Source organism: Hydractinia symbiolongicarpus, chromosome 11 (genome assembly GCF_029227915.1).
Source record: "Hydractinia symbiolongicarpus strain clone_291-10 chromosome 11, HSymV2.1, whole genome shotgun sequence".
Classification (NCBI taxonomy): Eukaryota; Metazoa; Cnidaria; class Hydrozoa; order Anthoathecata; family Hydractiniidae; genus Hydractinia; species Hydractinia symbiolongicarpus.
This window is the reverse complement of record NC_079885.1, coordinates 11,970,210-11,989,736: the sequence shown is the minus strand read 5'-3', so window position 1 is coordinate 11,989,736 and position 19,527 is coordinate 11,970,210. Positions and strand designations below refer to the sequence as shown.

Below are 19,527 nucleotides of genomic sequence, written 5' to 3'. Positions count from 1 at the left end.
TTTCCTTTACATATGACGCGTTATCCTCCGCGATCACATTGTGCGTGGTGTATTTGCCTTCCTTTTTCTCACCTACATTTTCTCTGGCTATTGTAATGCAGCGTAGCTGCAGCTCTGTCCGTAAAACAACTTCTCTTACTTGCTCGGCGTACGTTCTACCTTCTGTTTTCATCCTTTGATCCTCATATTCATTTTTCTTGTGTCTTGTCAGGTGGCATGCTTGTGTAAATTTGTGACCACAATTCTCACACACCAGCGTCTTTGTCAAAGCCTCTATTTTTTGTTGTAGAAGCAATGTCCTTCCGAAATTCCAAGGGTGATATTATCGATCCTCCATGTATTGGTTCTTACCATAGACAAGTCGCGACGGCGTCTTTTTATTGTTGGTCTCTTGGGCTTACAGACTCCGATGTTGATCTTGTAGTGCTTCTTGATACCCTCCATATCTACCAGCCTTGTACGGTGTACATCTTCTCGGTTTAACTTTTGGTTCTCATAGTACTCGCGCGCTGGAGCAAGGATCTCTTGTGTAAAGTGCTTTTCACGCTGCTGTTTGTTCCTACGGTAGTGTACGGCAATAAATCGCCATATATATAAGTTGTCTGTTCTTTCATCTTCCTTGTCAAAGCTATAGATGCACCGCTTCTTCTTTAACCTGTCCGGAAGAGGTCCGCAACCCAAAAAATAACCTTGATCTACACATGCTTATATATTTATTTTCCTTCGTATCATCCTGAGGTCTCGATGGTTCTTGCTGTCGGTAGGTATGCTTTGCTCTAAAATCTTGGCATCTTTGATATCGAGGCACTTCATCTGACATTCTTCTATGAATGATTCGATTTCGGCGAGGCTTGTAAGGGATCCTTTTGTCCCTTTAATCTTCCTATCTGCAGATACCTCACCTCCGCCTTTGTAAATGTTGCAGCTGAAGCTGTAGATTACCTTCACCCTCATCTAAATGCTGGGGTGATTTTTCTTATGATTGTATTTGTGGAAGTTTGATACAGGTTCCTGTTGAACCTCCATATGTTGTTAGAATTCCCATCTTCCAACATCTGCATGTCATTTTCGTCAAATATATGCTGAATGTATTTGATGCCATGATATTCGTCTTGTATGTCTTCAGCATTGTAATAGTTCTCTTGCGCTAAACTTCGTCGTAGAGTGTTGTCCCAGAGCGAATTTGTTTCTTTGCGCTATTGTAATAACATGTAAGAGTATCTCGCAGTCGATCAGGAAGAGCGTAACGTGTGGCTGCAAATGACGCTGTAACAGCGCTGTATAGGTTGGTTATTGCATTTTTAAATCAACTCATCTCTCTATATTATAAATAGATTTTATTATGTCAAAAATTTTCGAAGTAAACAAAACTTTTGTAAGAAAGTTCTCCGTTCCCTAGTCAAGGATATACGATCATAAAGGCAAAATAGTTTTGACGACTACGTTCTGCCCTTTTTTTACTTTTTTCATGCATTTATCACAGCTCGTGAAAAACTTTCAAATTTCTAGGTCTATAGCTCTGTAATCATGACTTGGTTTCACCACCTTACACTTAGGACGCATATGATCGTTGATATATTTTTGCCAGTGCTTTGGCGCGCTCTTTAGCGAGTATTTTTGACCAACATTCAGTGCAGTTCGTGTTTCATGACGCCTTTGTGCTATGCTTTTCATACTCGATCTCAGATTTGACCAGGCTGGATTTGTTGATGCATTTGATGTCACTCATTTTTTTTTAAGTAGTTACATTGACACCATCTTGAGTAGTGGACAAAAAAGTAAATACACTATTGTGACAACCTATGGCTGGAGCGTAACAAACTTAATGTAAATTAATCCAAAAGAAAACAATTAATTTATAATTGTTTCACAGTCCACGTAGCTTAGCAATTGACTTATTTTTTGTTTTGTTTTTTCGAGATTTTACTTTTTAAAGCGAAGTTTAAAAATCACACGAGAAAACTTGCAGAAATTGTTACTTATATATTTCCTGACACAGAGATCTTTGGGTAAATTTCGAAAAAAAATAGAGGTTATTTTTTTAAAGGAGCTCTGGGGATCAAAAGAAGAACAAGCGAGAGTTTTAAAAATTATTTAAAGAGGATTGCTACTCCCCTTTCATAGTTATGAAGTTAAATGAATACGTGAATTTTTTTCAACTAGTTAATCTGTGTTCTTTCTTTCTATCTATTAACACTCTAATAAATTACATATATAAACATTTTGTTTTTTTTACAACAACGACAACAACTAATTTAACATTACATAACAATAAAACAACTAACGATATGTCGTAAAAAATAAAATAAAAAAGACGTAATATTATTATAAAATATTATACACAAAAATTGTTTAAGAAGGTGTGATCCGCTTAAGATGGTCACAGGTATAAAATTTTAAAATTCCAGGAGAATTTAGGTTGCGGGAGCAAACATTATAATAGCAGAAACTACTATTTGAAAGAAAGTGGATGTCAACAACCCTATCTTAGCAGATTTAGGTTTTAGGAGGGTGTCAATTTCTCAGGTTATTTATCTAAAACTAATTTTGCCGGTAAGTGGTTCCAAAATATTTATCTTCTAAAATGCATTTTTGCAGATGACTACATTTTCCAAAACTTCCTAAATTAAATTTTGCGCATCCTGAAATTTTAGTAAGAGATACGAACAAAATAAATGAAAATAAGTTCCGCAAAAAATAAGGTCTCGCAAAAATTTTTTCCTTTCGGTACTCATTTTGCTTTTTATTGAATTTTTTTTAGGTTAGGTTTTGGTTGGTGTGGTGGCAACAAAATATTAATTGTTCACAATGTTTTACACACGCAACAACACGTAGCGACATTAAATGTTGAGTTGCAAAGAAAAGCAGAGCGACAGATTCTTAAAAATAATAAAAGTTCAATAAATACGAAAAACGATAAAGATAGATTTGCGTACACATTTTACAACATAAACAACAACAAAAATTAAAAACATCAAATAACATCACACAAGCAACACTCAAATGGATGAAGACAATTCTATGCTATTGGCAAATGAATCTGAGGTCGACGAAGTTGATTTTCTACTTCTTCTCTTCACGACATCTTCATCGCTAGGTGGAAATAAACGGAGCATTGATTTGCGCGGAAAGTTAACAACCGCGCAACGTACCATACTGGGCGTTAACATGGGCGCTGCTTTGCGCCACACGTCGTCTTCGATTGAATAAACATCAACAGATGTTACAGGAAGTTGACCACTCCAACCACCGCATACAAACACGTTACTAAAAATATGCAACACATCTTTTTATTTTAGAAGCAACGATTCAGCAAAAGAACTGACTGGCTAAACTTACAGCTTTGCAGCAGTAGGTTGATAATCAAATTGCAGACAACGCAAATTTGTTCTAATACAAACTTCAATTTTTAGGAAAATTATTTAGGTACGCCCTAAAGAGATAGAGTTAAGGAGAACTAAAAGGGTGAGGGGTTACTAAAGTGTAGAAATTTTGATGTGAAGAAAATTAGGCTGTTTTGACAAAAACCTGCTAAAATTAACTATTCCTTACAAAAACAAAGTCTGCGAAAATCATATATAATGACTATAAAAACATGCCAAAATAAGGAGGAAAGGAAAATTGATCGCAAATTTTCAAAATTTATACACCCTTCTACCTTAAAGTAAGCCTCCACAGTTAATTAGCACTCCCATCTAAAACTTACCCGTTCATGGCTGCAGCACCTGCGTGATGTCTTGCTTCTGGCAAAGGACTAACAAACCGCCAATCGCCGTCACTCACATTAAACACTTCAACTGATCGATGATAGTTGTCGTCAAAGTAGCCGCCAATTATAAATATCTGATCGTCATAATAAGCGCTCATCGCGTTTTGTCGTTTCTCAGTCATGGGCGGGACGACTATGAAAAAGAAATAATGTGTTAATATTGTATGTGTAATGCGTTCACTAAAACACTCATTTTGGCATCATTAACCGGCTTCCTAAAGTTGCCTTGCAGTTCCTCGTTCTTATTGTCGAGAAAAAAATGGTTGAGGTACATGAAAGAGACTTAAAGCGACAAAAGATTCCTTTACATTCAGTAAATTTCACATGGAAACATTTCTTTACATGCAGTAAATTTCACATGGAAATATTTCTTTACATGCAGTAAATTTCAAATGGAAAGATTCTTTTACATGCAGTAAATTTCAAATGGAAAGATTTCTTTACATGCAGTAAATTTCACATGGAAAGATTTCTTTACATGCAGTAAATTTTACGGGACTGCCCTACAGTAGCGTTAGCTGAAGAATGCTTATTTTATCGGAAATGTTTTGGCAGGGGAAGGAGGAGGTAACTAGAAAAGGGTAGCGTTGTTTGTGTTTAGAAATCTTAATTTACAATTTCTTCTGCTGGCTGATTACTCCTATCTCCTTTGAAAAAGCATTCAGTTGAATTGTAAATTAATATGAACCCAGTGCTTAATTGATCATCACGACAGTAACTGTAAAAATGAAATTTGTAGGGCACACCTTTATCATTCCAAAGACCAGTTTCAATGGAGTAGCGTTCTGTGGATGTTAAATATCTCTTTCCATCATATCCACCAATCACGTACAAGTGTTCGCCATCAGACACATTACATGCACCGTCACGTGCAGAATTCATATCTGCTATTCTCGTCCATTTATCATTTACTGGATCATATACCTCAGCTGAACTGAAAAAGGAAAATTCATACTTTTAGAAAAAAATTTCTAATAATATCCTCTTTAATTAAAGCGTAATTCAAATTTTTAATTTTTGAACCAGGTGTTATGTTCCAGAAAAAATAGTTCCAAATTTTTTGCTCTTTGATAGGGTTGTTTACGGGGCCAAGTAGATAAGCCGCCAATCCACCTAACCAAATCACTCAGCAAGTAGCTCCTACAAATTCTTAAAAAACAACTACATTAACACACCTTAATGGAAAATCTCCATCATATCCACCCAACGCATATAATTTTTCTTTGTGTTCAACAAGCCCAAAATTACTGCGAGATGTGGACATGCTTTCTATAGGCAGCCATTCATTTGTTTCTGTCTCATATTTCTCACCTGATGATTTCCTTTTCCACTCCAAACTACCACCAACAATATAAATATAAGAACCAATTACATCCATTCCAGGACAATGACGAGGTTTACATTTTATTATTTCGCACCACTTATCAAGTTCTGAGTTAAACAGACTCAAAGTGGGTCCTCCCATTGCTATTATACAAGGGACGCATCGCATGTATTTACGTGGGTTATAACATGCTAGGGGATGTGTCGACTCCATAAAGCTATCACTAACTTCCAATTGATTCCTCATTTTTAATGCAGTCTGAAAGGCAGAGACTAGCTCTTTATTTTTTCTGATTGAGCAGTTCGTGTCTAAAATTTTTTTAATCAGTGAGTCTCCAACAGAAGGTAAATGAATACATTCCAACACATGCAGAAACTTTTCTTCACGTTCAAATACATCGTGTTCTAGCCACATTATTGCTTTTTCCATTACATGGTCCTCACTTCGTATAGCTAAATTCTCCAGAGATAAAATATCAGTTAGTTCATCAAGGCTTAACTCCAAAAATTCATGCATTGTTGACAGATCCATGAATGTGACTGCAATAAAGTTTAACGACACCTCTGTTAAAGTCTGCAACGAGAATTTTTTAGCTATGCTGAATATTTGTAAACAATTCTCTAGATGCAGTCTATTCTTTAAAAACTTTGCGCATCGATCACGTAAGTTTGTTAGCAAAAGCATGCATGCTATGTATAATACATCTTCAATGTTTTTTTCTGTTATCCTAATCAGACCAGTGTAAATATAGCTTAAAACATCTTGCAACACATCTTGAGACACACTGTGTAGGTTTATATTTACTTCAGTTGTTGCCAGTGGACCGTTAAATAATGTCAAAAAGTAGTCGCTATTGGCAGCTAGAATAAATTTATGTGCAGGCAATTTCCCACTGTCTGTAACCAGAATAACATCTGTTAAAATTTCCTCCCTTCTCATTCGATCAGCTGTATCAAAAAATCTTTCTTTGATGCTTGAATCATAAAAAATCTCTTCTGATGGTTTTTGTGAAGAAGAGTGATGACCTTGCAAAGCAGACATGATCAAGGGAGAACAACTGGTGCTAAAAGGAAGAAGAAAAAATTGTAACTAAACAGTTATAGTAATGAATTTCGCACCATTTTTTCAAAGAAAGTTTATAAAATAATACAGTCTATAATATAGGTTTAGGTGGTAACTTAAAAAAAAAATGAATGATTGTAAAAACCACATCGAAGGTTGTCTATAAGAAGAAAAATACTACTAGGAAAAGCATTATCAGTGATACAAGACTTTGCACACCAGGGTTAAAGGTCTTTCTTGTAAATAACAAGGGTTGTCTATTAGAAAAAAATACCACTTTACGAAAACCATTATTAGTGATGCTAGTAATTCATTAACCTTTAACCTTTGATCCTGGTGTGGAAACACCAGGGTTATATGTAGGTCAATGATGTAAGACCATTATGCAAATTAGTCATTCTGTGGGTGATAAATTACATGGTATTTACATAGTGAACAGACATACAATTGTATATCATTAAGAAATAACAGAAATTGAAAAACTAAATAAAGAAGAAAAACAGGTAATTATTATAGTATGATAGATATATGATAGTTATATAGGAAAGCGCATTGGGTGAGAAACAAGGCTTGTTTGCACTTAATTTGTCTGTAAATTAAAAATATATGCAAACATGTTTGTAAAAAAGAAGAAAAAGCTTTTATATTGGGGTCATTCCATGTCTCTGTTGAGAATGAAATACGGATGTGCTATGATAAACATTCACCTATGTATACACACCATCTAGATAAACTATCTGAGTTCATTGCTAGCATATTGCCCCATGCAGTTTAGTGGGTTCGTCTGCGGATCCCAGTTCTGAGGACTGCAGATCGAATCCTGCTCACTGCCAGGCAGTATGTTAGTGATGAACAAAGTATTTCTTCTACAATATGACTAATTTTTGTTGTTGTTATTTCTCAAAAACCAAACCAATTTACCAATGTTGTTCATAATAACAGCTAACAAAATCTAGAGATTTTTTTATAAGTCAGTTTTGCTTATGCTAAAATTTTTCCCTCAAAATGAAAAAGTTGTTGCAACTTCTTCATCTTGAATACAATATTTCATGATAATGCTGTTTTTCCTGATTGGAATGGACTCATGATAGCTCCTGGTACCTAGAATGGTGACATCTTTGGGAAATCTTTCTACCAAAAGATTGAACAAGGTAATCTTTTGAAATATTATTATTTTTTTTAGTTTTGAGAATCAAGGATAGGATTTTGTTTACCAGTTCAAAGCTAGCCTTCAAAACGAGTGGCTTTACTGTCCCTCCAATTCTGTCACATGGGTGGCTAATATTCTACATTAAAGTTCACATTATGTTGACACAGGCTCTATAGGTTTTTGGAATTCTTATATTGGACTCCGCAAATATCTGAATAACCAAGACATTTTAATTTAAAACTTTAATGAATAGTTAAAAGGATATGCATATCAAACTATATTTTTACAAACCTAATCAATATTGTATTTGTTTATAATATAAAAAAATAACACTCTGCCATTTGCAGGCTTGTTGACTAGTATGAAACTAGTATGAATTACATTCTATTCAATTAGTTGATTCACTTTAATAGTAAAATAATATTTATTCATGCCTAAAAAGTTTCTCAAATATGTGGTAAAATTGCAAAAATTTACAGGTTAAAGTCACAAGCAGAAGTAAAATAGACAAATCTTGTCATCGACACAATGATACTAAGGCCCCAGACAACTGAACTCTACACAGCGTTAATAATTAATAGAGCTTACTAATTCTTAAATCAAACAGTGACAAATAGATGTTTCCACACCCATGAAAATTAATGTAAAAAAAAACTGGAACTGTATTAAAAACCAATTTGTAAACTTTAATATAACCTTTTTTGTAAAGTAGAAATTTAGGGACCTTATATTAGCTTCAAAATATGACATAAATGTCAAATTACATATTTAGGTATGCACAACTATTACATACAAATAAAACATAAAACTGCTGCTAATTTAAAGTCATCAATCACAAACAAAGCTATTTAAGCAAGACACAAACAAACAATTATCATTAATGCAGTTTAAACAATCTTTCTCTCATCCCAATTAAAAGTTAAAATAAATGCTTATTCCCATAACCTTGATAATAAAACAACAAAATAATTGGTGGGGAGCGACCGATCAAGTTGTAGAGAATTATTATTATTTTTAAGAAAATTATTTTTTGTAAATTTCTTTATGATGATGTAGAACAAATCATTTATTTCGTTTGACATACTCTACTATATGCATATAGACAATTTTGTTTAGTTTTTCCAATTACAATTTTTAAACAACTAAGGATCCTGGAACTAGGACCCTAAAGAAGGACCTAAAACCCTAAAAGGGCGAGGACTATAAAGAAAGACTCAAGTAGAATGTAAGTACAGGCTAGTAAATAGTATTTTGTCTATGTAAGCTAGTGTTTATCTTTTCTGCTTAAATCTTTTCCCACTATTCAAATGCTTTTTCTCTCTCTGAATTACTCATTAATAAATCTTTTGGAAGTGATGCAACGTTGGGCAACCGTTTCATTGAAAGACATTTATTTATTTTTATTTCAATTGATTCATTAATCATTATATATTTTATATATTCACTAGTGAAAAAGCTTGTGGAAAAATCCAGTGTTCGATTCCTCTTGTTGGCTGGGTGAGTGAATGTTACCATAGCCCCAGGTTAACCCAAGCCATGTGAGGGAAATTGGGGAGATGGCTCAGTGTGGGCTGTTGGATGTTGCTGGGAGTTGTCTAGCTGAGCGTGGGCCCTCTAATTAGGTCTGCGTAGCTCAAAATGAGCTTTAAATACTCTAGGACTCTCCATCTAAGCCATAGCCTCCCCTGGAAGTAATAGACAGGGTATATCCCTCGATATACATCTATCAAGAGTCTCTCCAGCAAAAAGCCTGGCTATTAGGTAAGGCTGCCGTGGTAAAAAAATGCATGTTGGAGAGCTGTAACAGGACATAATGAGGAGCCTGGGCAACTGTACACTGACCAAATTGAATGGTTTTGCTCCATCGAACCATTAATGTAATACCTGTACTAGAATACACAAAGTCTGACCTAGTAAATAGGCGCTTAGGATCAAAGGAGGCATCAGAATGAGGAAGTATAAAGGCGCCCTTACAAAAAAACCCAAAAAAGGCCACAATGCAAATAACCCAAAAGGATGCATGATGACTGCAATTTAAATTAAGACGAAACTGTTGAATGAAGTTGAATGTTGGTGACAACCAGAACCATCACCAGAGAAAGTACATCATTGCGGGTTTCTTATTGTATTTTTATTAAGCATGGCAACAGCAGCAGTATTGTCACAAAATACATCAACTGTTTTGTAGTGGCAAAAAGGTGCCAACCGAAGAACAGAAAGTACAACGCAAAGTGCCTCTATAAAATTTATATGTAAAACACTGAGGAACAATGGTCTACTACAGATTTGAATAGAACCAGTCACCTAAAAAGTATGTACTGACTGATAAACTGCATACATCAGTTTGAAGGTCAGTAACAGGACGGTTCTCATGAAAATTACATTTCCCATTAAACTGTTGAAGGAAATTATGCCAGAACACCATGTCTCTGTGGAATTCGAGTGTCAGTCGACACTTCGAGGCAGAGTTAATGTTTAGAATCCCATGAGATCAAAGGCGTAGGAAAGTTTGACCTCTATAGACAACTTTGCAAGCCCAGTTTAAGCGACTGGCCAACTGCTGCAGCTGCCTTTTGGAGATCCTTTTGTGATGTAAAAAAAGAGGAAATAATTTACTGCAAATCAAGTAACTTCTTAGGAGTCAATGATAACGTGAGTTCCACTGTATTCACACAAATACCTAGAACAATCAGACATTGACATGGAGGAACTATATACCTCAGGAAAGCTCAGTACAAAACTTAAAGAGAACAAAAGAGAACATAAAGTGTCAAATGCCAACTTTCACTCAGCTTCTGTTTGGTCGATGACTACACAGTCATTCAGATAGACAGATACAAGGGGAAAACCCCTCCTAGCCATCATCCGGCAGACTGCTTGAGTGAGGCAATGGAAGATACCTGGTGCACTTTTTCCTCCAAAAGGAGTATAGTGACAACCACATATAAGTAAAATGTTTTTGACCTCTAAAGCGCCATTTTAGACTTAATTCTGACCAACTGGCAGGGTGTGCTGGGACAGATCTGTACGCATGTCGTAAATCAACGTTTGAGTATGGCGGAAATCCTCAGAGTCTGCCTTTGGAACCGTGTCAAGTGAACTGATAATGACAGGCTTAGATGGCCAAATTTTACAGTTATCTGCAGAAATTTCCTTCTTAAGAATTGTTTTCACTTTGTCAAAAGCAAATGAGTTAACCGAAAAATAATGGTACATTTCAGCTGGTTTTAGTTCTGCATCCTTTGGGAGGAGTTTGAAACCATTGATAACACCAGATCAAAGAAACTCATTATCTGGGTCATCAGCCAGCTCAGTAGTCCACAGATTAATGTTAAGTGAAAAATTAAGATAGTCAATTGTCTCCTGGGACCCCGTGTGCATGACCAGCATGTAGTTTGACACAAACATGGGATCCATTCTTTCTATTACACACATGGGAAAAACGACAATACTGTGTAGTGCAACCCTTAAGTCTATTGTAGTTACGGCAAATTTCCTGCCCCTCAGTAGTATGGGAATCATCACCTTGCCTGCTAGAGAAATTCCTCCTCTGGAAGAAGAGGAGGGTCCATAAGATTTTGGCACAGAAGCAGGCACAGCCCAACGTGGGATAAGCCTCAAAACTCCATGGGTAGTCATAAGTGTGCTGAAGAATCTGATATTCACCATCATACTTCAATACAGACTCGCAGACAAAACAGGCTTAGTTTGATGGCCACAATATATAGGTAAAACTGCAAACCTAGCTAGTGGTCAGCAGTTCCTTAAGGTCCAGCAGTAGGAGAAACCAAAACAAATCAATTGTAGTGCTGTGTGTGAGGACTTAATACTCGCTGAATTTATTTTTATGTCATTTATAACCTCTGTTTATAACCTTTGTCATTTATAACCTCTGTACCTAAGAAAAAACTTCAAAAAAGGAACTCACCTCCTGATTACCTTAACAAAAAATTACTCTCGTAATCATAACAACGGTGGAAAAACACCACTAGTCCCTTTTCCATAGAGAAAGAACATGCAGGCTAATGTTTTAGCAATAACCTATGCGTAGTCCGACTTCACAGACAACCTCGTTCCCAGGGCATTTTGCCTTGTTGATGAAGTTGATGGGGGTGAAAAGGTTGTTATTGGCCACACTCCGTAAAAACGGCTCAGGGGCTACAAAACCCTGGGGACGAGGATGACTTCACGGGCACTATCACGGTTTCTTTCGCCCCCCAGGAGGGACACACTGAGGAAAAATTTGTCGCTCAAATTTTAAATACTGATGATCGTCTGACGGAATATTTTTGGATAATCGTGCAGTCGTTAGCCGAGACTTAGAAATATCTCGACACAGATATCCGATCGAACATCTGCCGAGATATTCGACAATTTCCTCTGGACTTAAATTTCGTTATATAATCCTTTAATAAATAAAATTACATGTAAGTCAATGAGATGGAGAGTTAAAAGTAATAAAGAAATAAAAAGTTATCAAACAAAAGGGCATATCGGAAAAGTCGGATGCGGGATGCGGGATGCTAACCGGAACACGGGATGCGGGATGCAAAAGAAATCATCGAAGTAAAGTAATGACCCTGCCAATGTTATCTTTTCAAAACTCGTTAATAAATAAATACATTTTGTATAGATACATAATATTCACAATGCTAAAAATAAAAGCTTGCAATCATACAACGTCTCTAACACACTAATTGGCGGTCGATTAATTTTCCTCATCATTTTGGTCGTTAGACCGTAGTTCGTAGCGCGGATAGTTGGGTTAAGACAGAGTTGTATCTACTTTTCTAAGCTGTGAAAATCTGGTTTCTACTCCTGGTTTTTATTTTAAAAAAAGGGCAATTCATATTGTTTTTCTTTAAACGAAACTCACTCATGGACTGGTTTCTGCAATATCAACTATTTCAATCTCTTTTCAGAGTGCATAGCTCGAAAGCACTACTTGTTCAGATCAGAGCCATATTTACACTTGTTGCTGGATATCTCAATATCGCCAAAGGAATTAAAAGTGCAATGTCAAACATATCGTTTCGTATCACATTAAGTTCACCAAGCGAAAAAAAAAATCCAATCATGCATTTCTAATGTTGTATTCTTTTTTAAAAAATTCCGGCGTAGTTTATTTTAATGCCTACGTGATGTTCGGTAACGGCATGGTCAACATTTTATTTCAATGAATTTTTTGCATCCAACATCCTGCATTACGCATTCCAATAGTGGTAGTGACGTCAATATCGCCATCGGCGAAATGGAGAGGGCTGTGAACAGTGGCTTTCGGCGCAAAAGAATTAGAATCTGAACGGATTTTTAACGCACTCCGTTTGCAACACCCGTATCGTAATCCCAAGAACGTCGACGTCATTCGCTCGGCTTACATTTTTCTTCAAATTTACACTTAGTCACGAGACTTATCTGACTAACCCTGGATTAGTGCATGGGAAAGAAAAAGATTCTTTAGTGTTAGAAAAACTTTCAAAAATATACTTATATAATAGAAGAACCACTTCTCTTTGCGTATATAACTTCGACGCTTTTCTTTTGCTTCCCATCCTCTCTAACTATTTTTTTTCACACTACTACGTAATGCTGAGATTGTGCAGTTAACGAATAGTTGATAGACAAAAACACAAAATTTCTTTATAGATACTGAAAGCAGACTTACCAACAACTAGGAGGCTGGGCTGCTAACAACAATGATTGAAGCGTTAATTAGTGGAGCAATTTTTCTTCTTTTAACTTACGGATTCATTCATTGGGCTTGGAAGTTCTATACATCCAGATTATCATGGCTTCCCGGACCACCTATAGTTCCAATACTTGGCACTGTTCCATTCCTTGAAAACGAGCCCTACAAATTATTCCGGCAGTTACAGAGTTTTCAAAAAAAATTCAGTTACACTTTCAGAGGTTGGATGACGTATGTCCCAATGATGTTTTCTGGTGATGCCCTGTATATAAAATCAATCTTAAGTAACAAAGAAATGTTAAAAAAATCTATTCTGTATTGGACTTTTTTGGAATGGCTTGGTACGGGATTGCTGACAAGTCATGGAAGAAAATGGAAGAAAAGAAGGCGGTTATTAACTCCAGCTTTTCATTTCAACATGTTAAATAATTATGTTAACATATTTGTGAAGCATTCGAAGATTTTAGTTGAGAAATTTAATCATGAATGTGACACGGGCAGAGCTATCGATGTCCAAGTACCAACTAATCTTGCATCATTGGATGTGATATGTGAAGCAGCAATGGGTGTGGAAGTGCATTCCCAGCAATGTGGCAATTCCCAATATACAAAATCTATGAGATCTATGCAAAGCCATCTGCAACGTCGACAAAGGTCACCATGGTTGTGGCCAAATTTCATATACAAGCTCACCAGTGCAGGGAAATGCTATTACAAAGATTTAAATGTCGTGCACGATTTCACTATTGATTTAATTAATAAACGTATTGAATCACGAAAGTTATTGAATGAAGATGATAATTCCAAACCTTGCCAGAAAGTAATTATTGACTTGCTCCTGGATTTATATGATGAAGGAGAGATCGACATTGATGGCGTGCGTGAAGAAGTAGATACTTTCATGTTTGCAGGACATGATACTGTTGCCACAGCGTTAGGATGGACTCTCCATCTACTGGGAAGAAATCCGGTGGTGCAGAAGAAGTTGCATGCTGAAATTGATGGTATTGACAAATCGAATCCTGGAAAAGTATTGGATAAAATTTGCGAATTAAAGTATTTAGAATATGTCATTAAGGAAGGACTTCGTTTACATCCTCCTGTGGCAATGATTGGACGCACTGTGGAAAAAGACACGGCTTTTGGCAGACACGTGATTCCATCGGGCACTCAGATCCTCCTGGACGTGTATGCATTGCATTCGAATCCAGAATATTGGGATGAGCCTGAGAAGTTCATTCCGGAGCGTTTTGGTGATGCCAAATTCCAAAAAAGGAATCCATATTCTTATATACCTTTCTCAGCTGGACCTCGAAACTGTATTGGTCAAAAGTTTGCATTGTTGAAACTGAAAATCTTTTTATTTAATATCGCGTCAAATTTTTGCTTCACATCCGTCCAAGATAAAGACGACATTGAAGAATGCTTTGAGATTGTGCATAATTCGAGTAATGGTTTGTTGATCAAGCTTTCAAAACGATGAAGTCCAGTCTATTGTGTTTTCAGTCTGGATGGATTAACCAACGTCAAGCTTTACTTTGAAGAACGCGAGAATTTAAATTTAAGTAATCGAACGTACACATTTAAAGTTATTGAAACCTTATATAACCTAGTATTTAAAAGGAGTTGTTTTTTATTAATTGTTGCTTGTGTAAAACTTATTTTTTGAACTGCTAAAACTTTATTTATAACATGGCTCTAATGGCTTCTTATTTTCAAACAAAATATGTTCAGTCCGGGGCTGTCTGATGCATGCTTTAAGAACGAAGATGCGCACGCACACCACCTCACTAGCTTGCATTATTGGTTGTAATGGCTTCTTATTCTCAACCAGAATATGTTCAGTCCGGGGCTGTTTGATGTATGCTTTCAGAACGAAGATGCGCACGCACACCACCCCACTAGCTTGTATTATTGGTTGTAATGGCTTCTTATTCTCAACCAAAATATGTTCAGTCCGGGGCTGTTTGATGTATGCTTTCAGAACGAAGATGCGCACGCACACCACCCCACTAGCTTGTATTATTGGTTGTAATGGCTTCTTATTCTCAACCAAAATATGTTCAGTCCGGGGCTGTTTGATGTATGATTTCAGAACGAAGATGCGCACGCACACCACACCACTAGCTTGCATTATTGGTTGTAATGGCTTCTTATTCTCAACCAAAATATGTTCAGTCCGGGGGCTAGCACGCGTTTGGTATGCTTTCATTATTTTCGTAATGCTTTTTTGCAATGAAAACGACAAAAAAATATCTGAACAATATGAGTATGCGGTTGAAATGTGCATAAGCTAGGTAATTAAGTCAAAAATGCCCAAAATATACCGTAACATACTATGATCAACCTTGGCCCCAGGGCTTCTTTTCTCTTTTTGACACTGGGACGCCACGTGTCCTCCTGGTATTTGAAAAGAGACATAGTGTCCTGAGTTCGTGGTTGATCATCTTCTTTGACCAACTTTGTCCCAATGGATCTTATACTTTTTAGGATATTCTAACAGAATGTCTATTACGATTTAACCTTTCTGAATATCTGAATATTTTTTTATCAATATTCTTACGTGTAAAAACATAGGAAAATAATCAGATTTTAATTTTTATTTTTTCATTTTTTATTTTCCTGATAAATAAATGTATTCTTCATTTGGGCCATGAATGGACAATTATACTAAGAGTAAAAACTACAACTAACACCTCTCTATTGAATACTTTTTAACATACCAGAGTTTATTTTGGGATACAACATGCCTAATCTTTATTTTTTTGTATTTCTTTATTTCTTAACCTGAAAGACTCGATCTTAAGGCTTTTTTTTCTTATCGTTGATACTTCATTTTATGTCTCTCTAAATTAATAGTTCCGTATTTAAAGGTGACCTTACTCCGAGCTACGTAATGGTGTGGACTCCTGATAAATTCTATAGTTGTGCAACAGGTTGGACTGCGAAACTTTATTCCAAATCCTTTCTTCCTCTTCCCTAACTTTTACAGCGATTTCGCCAGCCCTGTTAAACCATAATTTGGCGTGTTACATTGGTAGATCGTGTTTAATTCAACTTGTATTTAGCAAAAAGTTAGGTTTTCTTACTTGGGGATTCAAGGATGTAGTAAGTTACCAGTGATCGGAACTATCAACATGTTAACGATTTAGATCTGTCAAAAACGTAAACTTAATATTGAATTCGTGTTTCACTTCTTTTTTGTTGCTACGAATTAAGTAACATAAAATGTGAGTAAAACTGCTCAAAAAGAACATAATTACAGTTATTTTTGTGTCTTGAACTCAACCTCGTCCGCAGGGCTCTTCTACTCCTGTGATACTCTCATAGGACGGATTTGTAATAGCTCTGGTCCAGGCTGATAAAACCACCCTTCTTTTGGGTGATTCTTAATCGCGGATATGGCGAGCGAAAAGTAAAAATGAATGTTTATTAGCGAGGTTGTTAAAAAACTGAATAAAGGTTGTTTGGAGAAGTTTTGTATTGTTCTTGAAGCAGTTTTATACTCGTTGCCTTAATATAAATCATCACAGAGCGGTCCTTTCAGAATATCATAGGCGTTGCATAGCCCTGGGGATGAGCCTGTATTAAGTATAAAGTCGCTGTGAGCTAGCTAATATTTTCAGCATATGCAATCCTATCTTTAGATTATACGATATAATAGCTTAAGATTTGTATTTTATTCTTACGGAAAACTGTAAATTCTTCAACGGCAAAATAAATTAAAAAAAAAAAAAAGAAAGACAAGTCAAAATTTGCATGGACAGAATAAGTTTTTTCAGTAGTGGGAAAACTACCGAAAATATAATTTTTCATGTTGAGAAGAACCACACCCCTTTGCGTATATAACTCCGACGTGCGCTTTTCTTTTGCTTCCCATATTCTCTTACTACTTGTTTTTTCACTGTACTACATAATGCTAAGTTTATACAGTCGACGAATAGTTGATAGACAAAAACACAAAATTGCAATGCTCAAATAAGTAGGTATGCACAAGACGTGTAACATCCCTCCTCCTTCTTCCCCTCCCCCTCCCACTCCCCATCCCTTCTGAATACCATATTATGTGAGTACGTACGTCATAAATATCCTAAAATTTTAACCATTTTGTGAGAAATTTCTCAATATCGTCCTCAGGGCTTTTTGGGTTTTTTACGGTCCGTCCCGATATGAAGAAACTAAAAGTCTTAACAAACGAAGCTGGAAATCTCTGCATGTTTTTGAAATTTCTTTTTAGATATTGAAAGCAGACTTACCAACAACTAGGAGGCTGGGCTGCCAACAACAATGATCGAAGCGTTAATTAGTGGAGCAATTTTTCTTCTTTTAACTTACGGATTCATTCATTGGGCTTGGAAGTTCTATACATCCAGATTATCATGGCTTCCCGGACCACCTATAGTTCCAATACTTGGAAATATTCCAATACTAGAAAACGAGCCCTACAAATTATTCCGGCAGCTACAGGGCTTTCAGAAAAAATTCAGGTACACTTTCATAGGCTGGATGACGTATGTCCCAATGTTGTTCACTGGAGATGCCGTGTATATAAAGTCAATCTTAAGTAGCAAAGAAATGTTAAAAAAATCTACTCTATATTGGACTTTATTTGAATGGCTTGGTACGGGATTGCTGACAAGTCATGGAAGAAAATGGAAGAAAAGAAGGCGGTTATTAACTCCAGCTTTTCATTTCAACATCTTAAAAGATTATGTTAACATATTTGTGAAGCATTCAAAAGTTTTAGTTGAGAAATTTAATCATGAATGTGACACGGGCAGAGCTATTGATGTACAAGTACCAACTAGTCTTGCATCATTGGATGTGATGTGTGAAGCAGCAATGGGTGTGGAAGTGCATTCCCAGCAATGTGGCAATTCCCAATATACAAAATCTATGAGATCTATGCAAAGCCATCTACAACGTCGACAAAGGTCACCATGGTTGTGGCCAAATTTCATATACAAGCTCACCAGTGCAGGGAAATGCTATTACAAAGATTTAAATGTCGTGCACAATTTCACTATTGATTTAATTAATAAACGTATTGAATCACGAAAGTTATTGAAAGAAGATGATAATTCCAAACCTTGCAAGAAAGTATTTATTGACTTGCTCCTGGATTTATATGATGAAGGAGAGATTGACATTGATGGCGTGCGTGAAGAAGTAGATACTTTTATGTTTGAAGGACATGATACTATGGCCACAGCGTTAGGATGGACTCTTCATCTACTTGGAAGACATCCGGAGGTGCAGAAGAAGTTGCATGCTGAAATTGATAGTATTGACAAATCAAATCCTGGAAAAGTATTGGATAAAATTTGCGAGTTAAAGTATTTAGAATATGTCATCAAGGAAGGACTTCGATTACATCCCCCCGCGGCAATGATTGGACGCACTGTGGAAAAAGACACGGCTTTTGGCAGACACGTGATTCCATCGGGCACTCAGATCATCCTGGACGTGTATGCATTGCATTCGAATCCAGAATATTGGGATGAGCCCGAAAAATTCATTCCAGAGCGTTTTGGTGATGCCGAATTTTTTAAAAGGAATCCTTATTCTTATATTCCTTTCTCAGCTGGACCTCGAAACTGTATTGGTCAAAAGTTCGCATTGTTGAAACTGAAAATCTTTTTGTTTAATATCGCGTCAAGTTTTCGCTTCACATCTGTCCAAGATAAAGACGACATTGAAGAATGCTTTGAGATTGTGCATAATTCGAGTAATGGTTTGCTGATCAAACTTTCAAAACGATGAAGTCCAGACTGTTGTGTTTTTAGCCTGGGTGGATTAACCAACGTCTAGCTTTATTTTTTCAGGAACGCGAGAATTTAAATTTATGTAATCGAACGTACACATTTAAAGTTATTAAAACTTTATATAACCTAGTATTTAAAAGGAGTTGTTTTTTATTAATTGTTGTTTGTGTAAAACTTATTTTTTGAGCTGTTAAAACTTCATTCATAATATGGCTATATTGGCTTCTTATTCTCAACCAAAATATGTTCGTAGTCCGGGGTGTGCGTCTGATGTGCTTTCACAACAAAGGTGTGCACGCACTTTACCCCAATAGCTTGCATTATTTTTGTAATGCGTTTTGGCAACGAAAACGCCAAGAAAAAATATCTGACCAATATGAGTACGTGGTTGAAATGTGCATAATTAATAGGTAATTAAACCCACAATGTCCAAAATATACGGTGACATACTATGATCAACCTTGGCCCAGGGCTTTTTCTCTTTTTGATATCGGGACGTCACGTGTCGACCCGGTATTTGAAAAGAGGCAAAGAGTCCTGAGTTCAAGGTTGATCATATTCTTTGACCAACCTCGTACCAATGGATCTTATACTTATGATATTTTAACGGGATGGCTATTGCGGAGTCGTCGTACCAACACATTATAACTATTACAGCCATGGAAACTACATTGCTGCTTATTAAAAACATTGTACCGTTGCTGAGAAAAGTTTCAGCTTGTTTTGTTTTCTTTCATTTGTGAAAAAAATACCAAGGAAAGGTTTTTT

The 19,527-nt window shown here is 36.2% G+C and overlaps 2 protein-coding genes across 2 annotated transcripts; one reads left to right on the top strand and one right to left on the bottom strand.

Annotated features, from left to right (window-relative positions):
• Window positions 1-2,159: 2,159 nt before the first annotated feature.
• Window positions 2,160-11,382, bottom strand: LOC130613986 (kelch-like protein diablo). Its single transcript, XM_057435366.1, has 5 exons — window positions 11,234-11,382; window positions 4,945-6,156; window positions 4,516-4,703; window positions 3,707-3,902; window positions 2,160-3,267 (listed from the first exon to the last, which is right to left on the bottom strand). Exons 2-5 carry the CDS (start codon window positions 6,132-6,134, stop codon window positions 3,000-3,002), a joined length of 1,842 nt encoding a protein of 613 aa, XP_057291349.1. The 5' UTR covers window positions 6,135-6,156; window positions 11,234-11,382; the 3' UTR covers window positions 2,160-2,999.
• On the top strand, window positions 8,273-18,975 carry LOC130613445 (uncharacterized). The gene is made up of 5 exons (XM_057434789.1): window positions 8,273-8,530; window positions 12,952-14,461; window positions 15,854-15,930; window positions 15,987-16,102; window positions 17,261-18,975. The coding sequence occupies exons 2-5, from the start codon at window positions 13,002-13,004 to the stop codon at window positions 18,755-18,757; spliced, it is 3,150 nt and encodes a 1,049-aa protein (XP_057290772.1). The 5' UTR covers window positions 8,273-8,530; window positions 12,952-13,001; the 3' UTR covers window positions 18,758-18,975.
• The last annotated feature ends 552 nt before the right edge of the window (window positions 18,976-19,527 follow it).

Coding starts and splice junctions, on each gene's coding strand:
- LOC130613445 (XM_057434789.1), top strand. CDS start 13,002: ATGATTGAAGCGTTAATTAGTGGAGCAATTTTTCTTCTTTTAACTTAC. Junction 15,931..15,986: donor ATTCTATAGTTGTGCAACAG/GTTGGACTGCGA, acceptor TAACTTTTACAG/CGATTTCGCCAGCCCTGTTA. Junction 16,103..17,260: donor CTTGGGGATTCAAGGATGTA/GTAAGTTACCAG, acceptor ACCAACAACTAG/GAGGCTGGGCTGCCAACAAC.
- LOC130613986 (XM_057435366.1), bottom strand. CDS start 6,134: ATGTCTGCTTTGCAAGGTCATCACTCTTCTTCACAAAAACCATCAGAA. Junction 4,704..4,944: donor GATGGAGATTTTCCATTAAG/GTGTGTTAATGT, acceptor TTCCTTTTTCAG/TTCAGCTGAGGTATATGATC. Junction 3,903..4,515: donor TGGTCTTTGGAATGATAAAG/GTGTGCCCTACA, acceptor TCTTTTTCATAG/TCGTCCCGCCCATGACTGAG.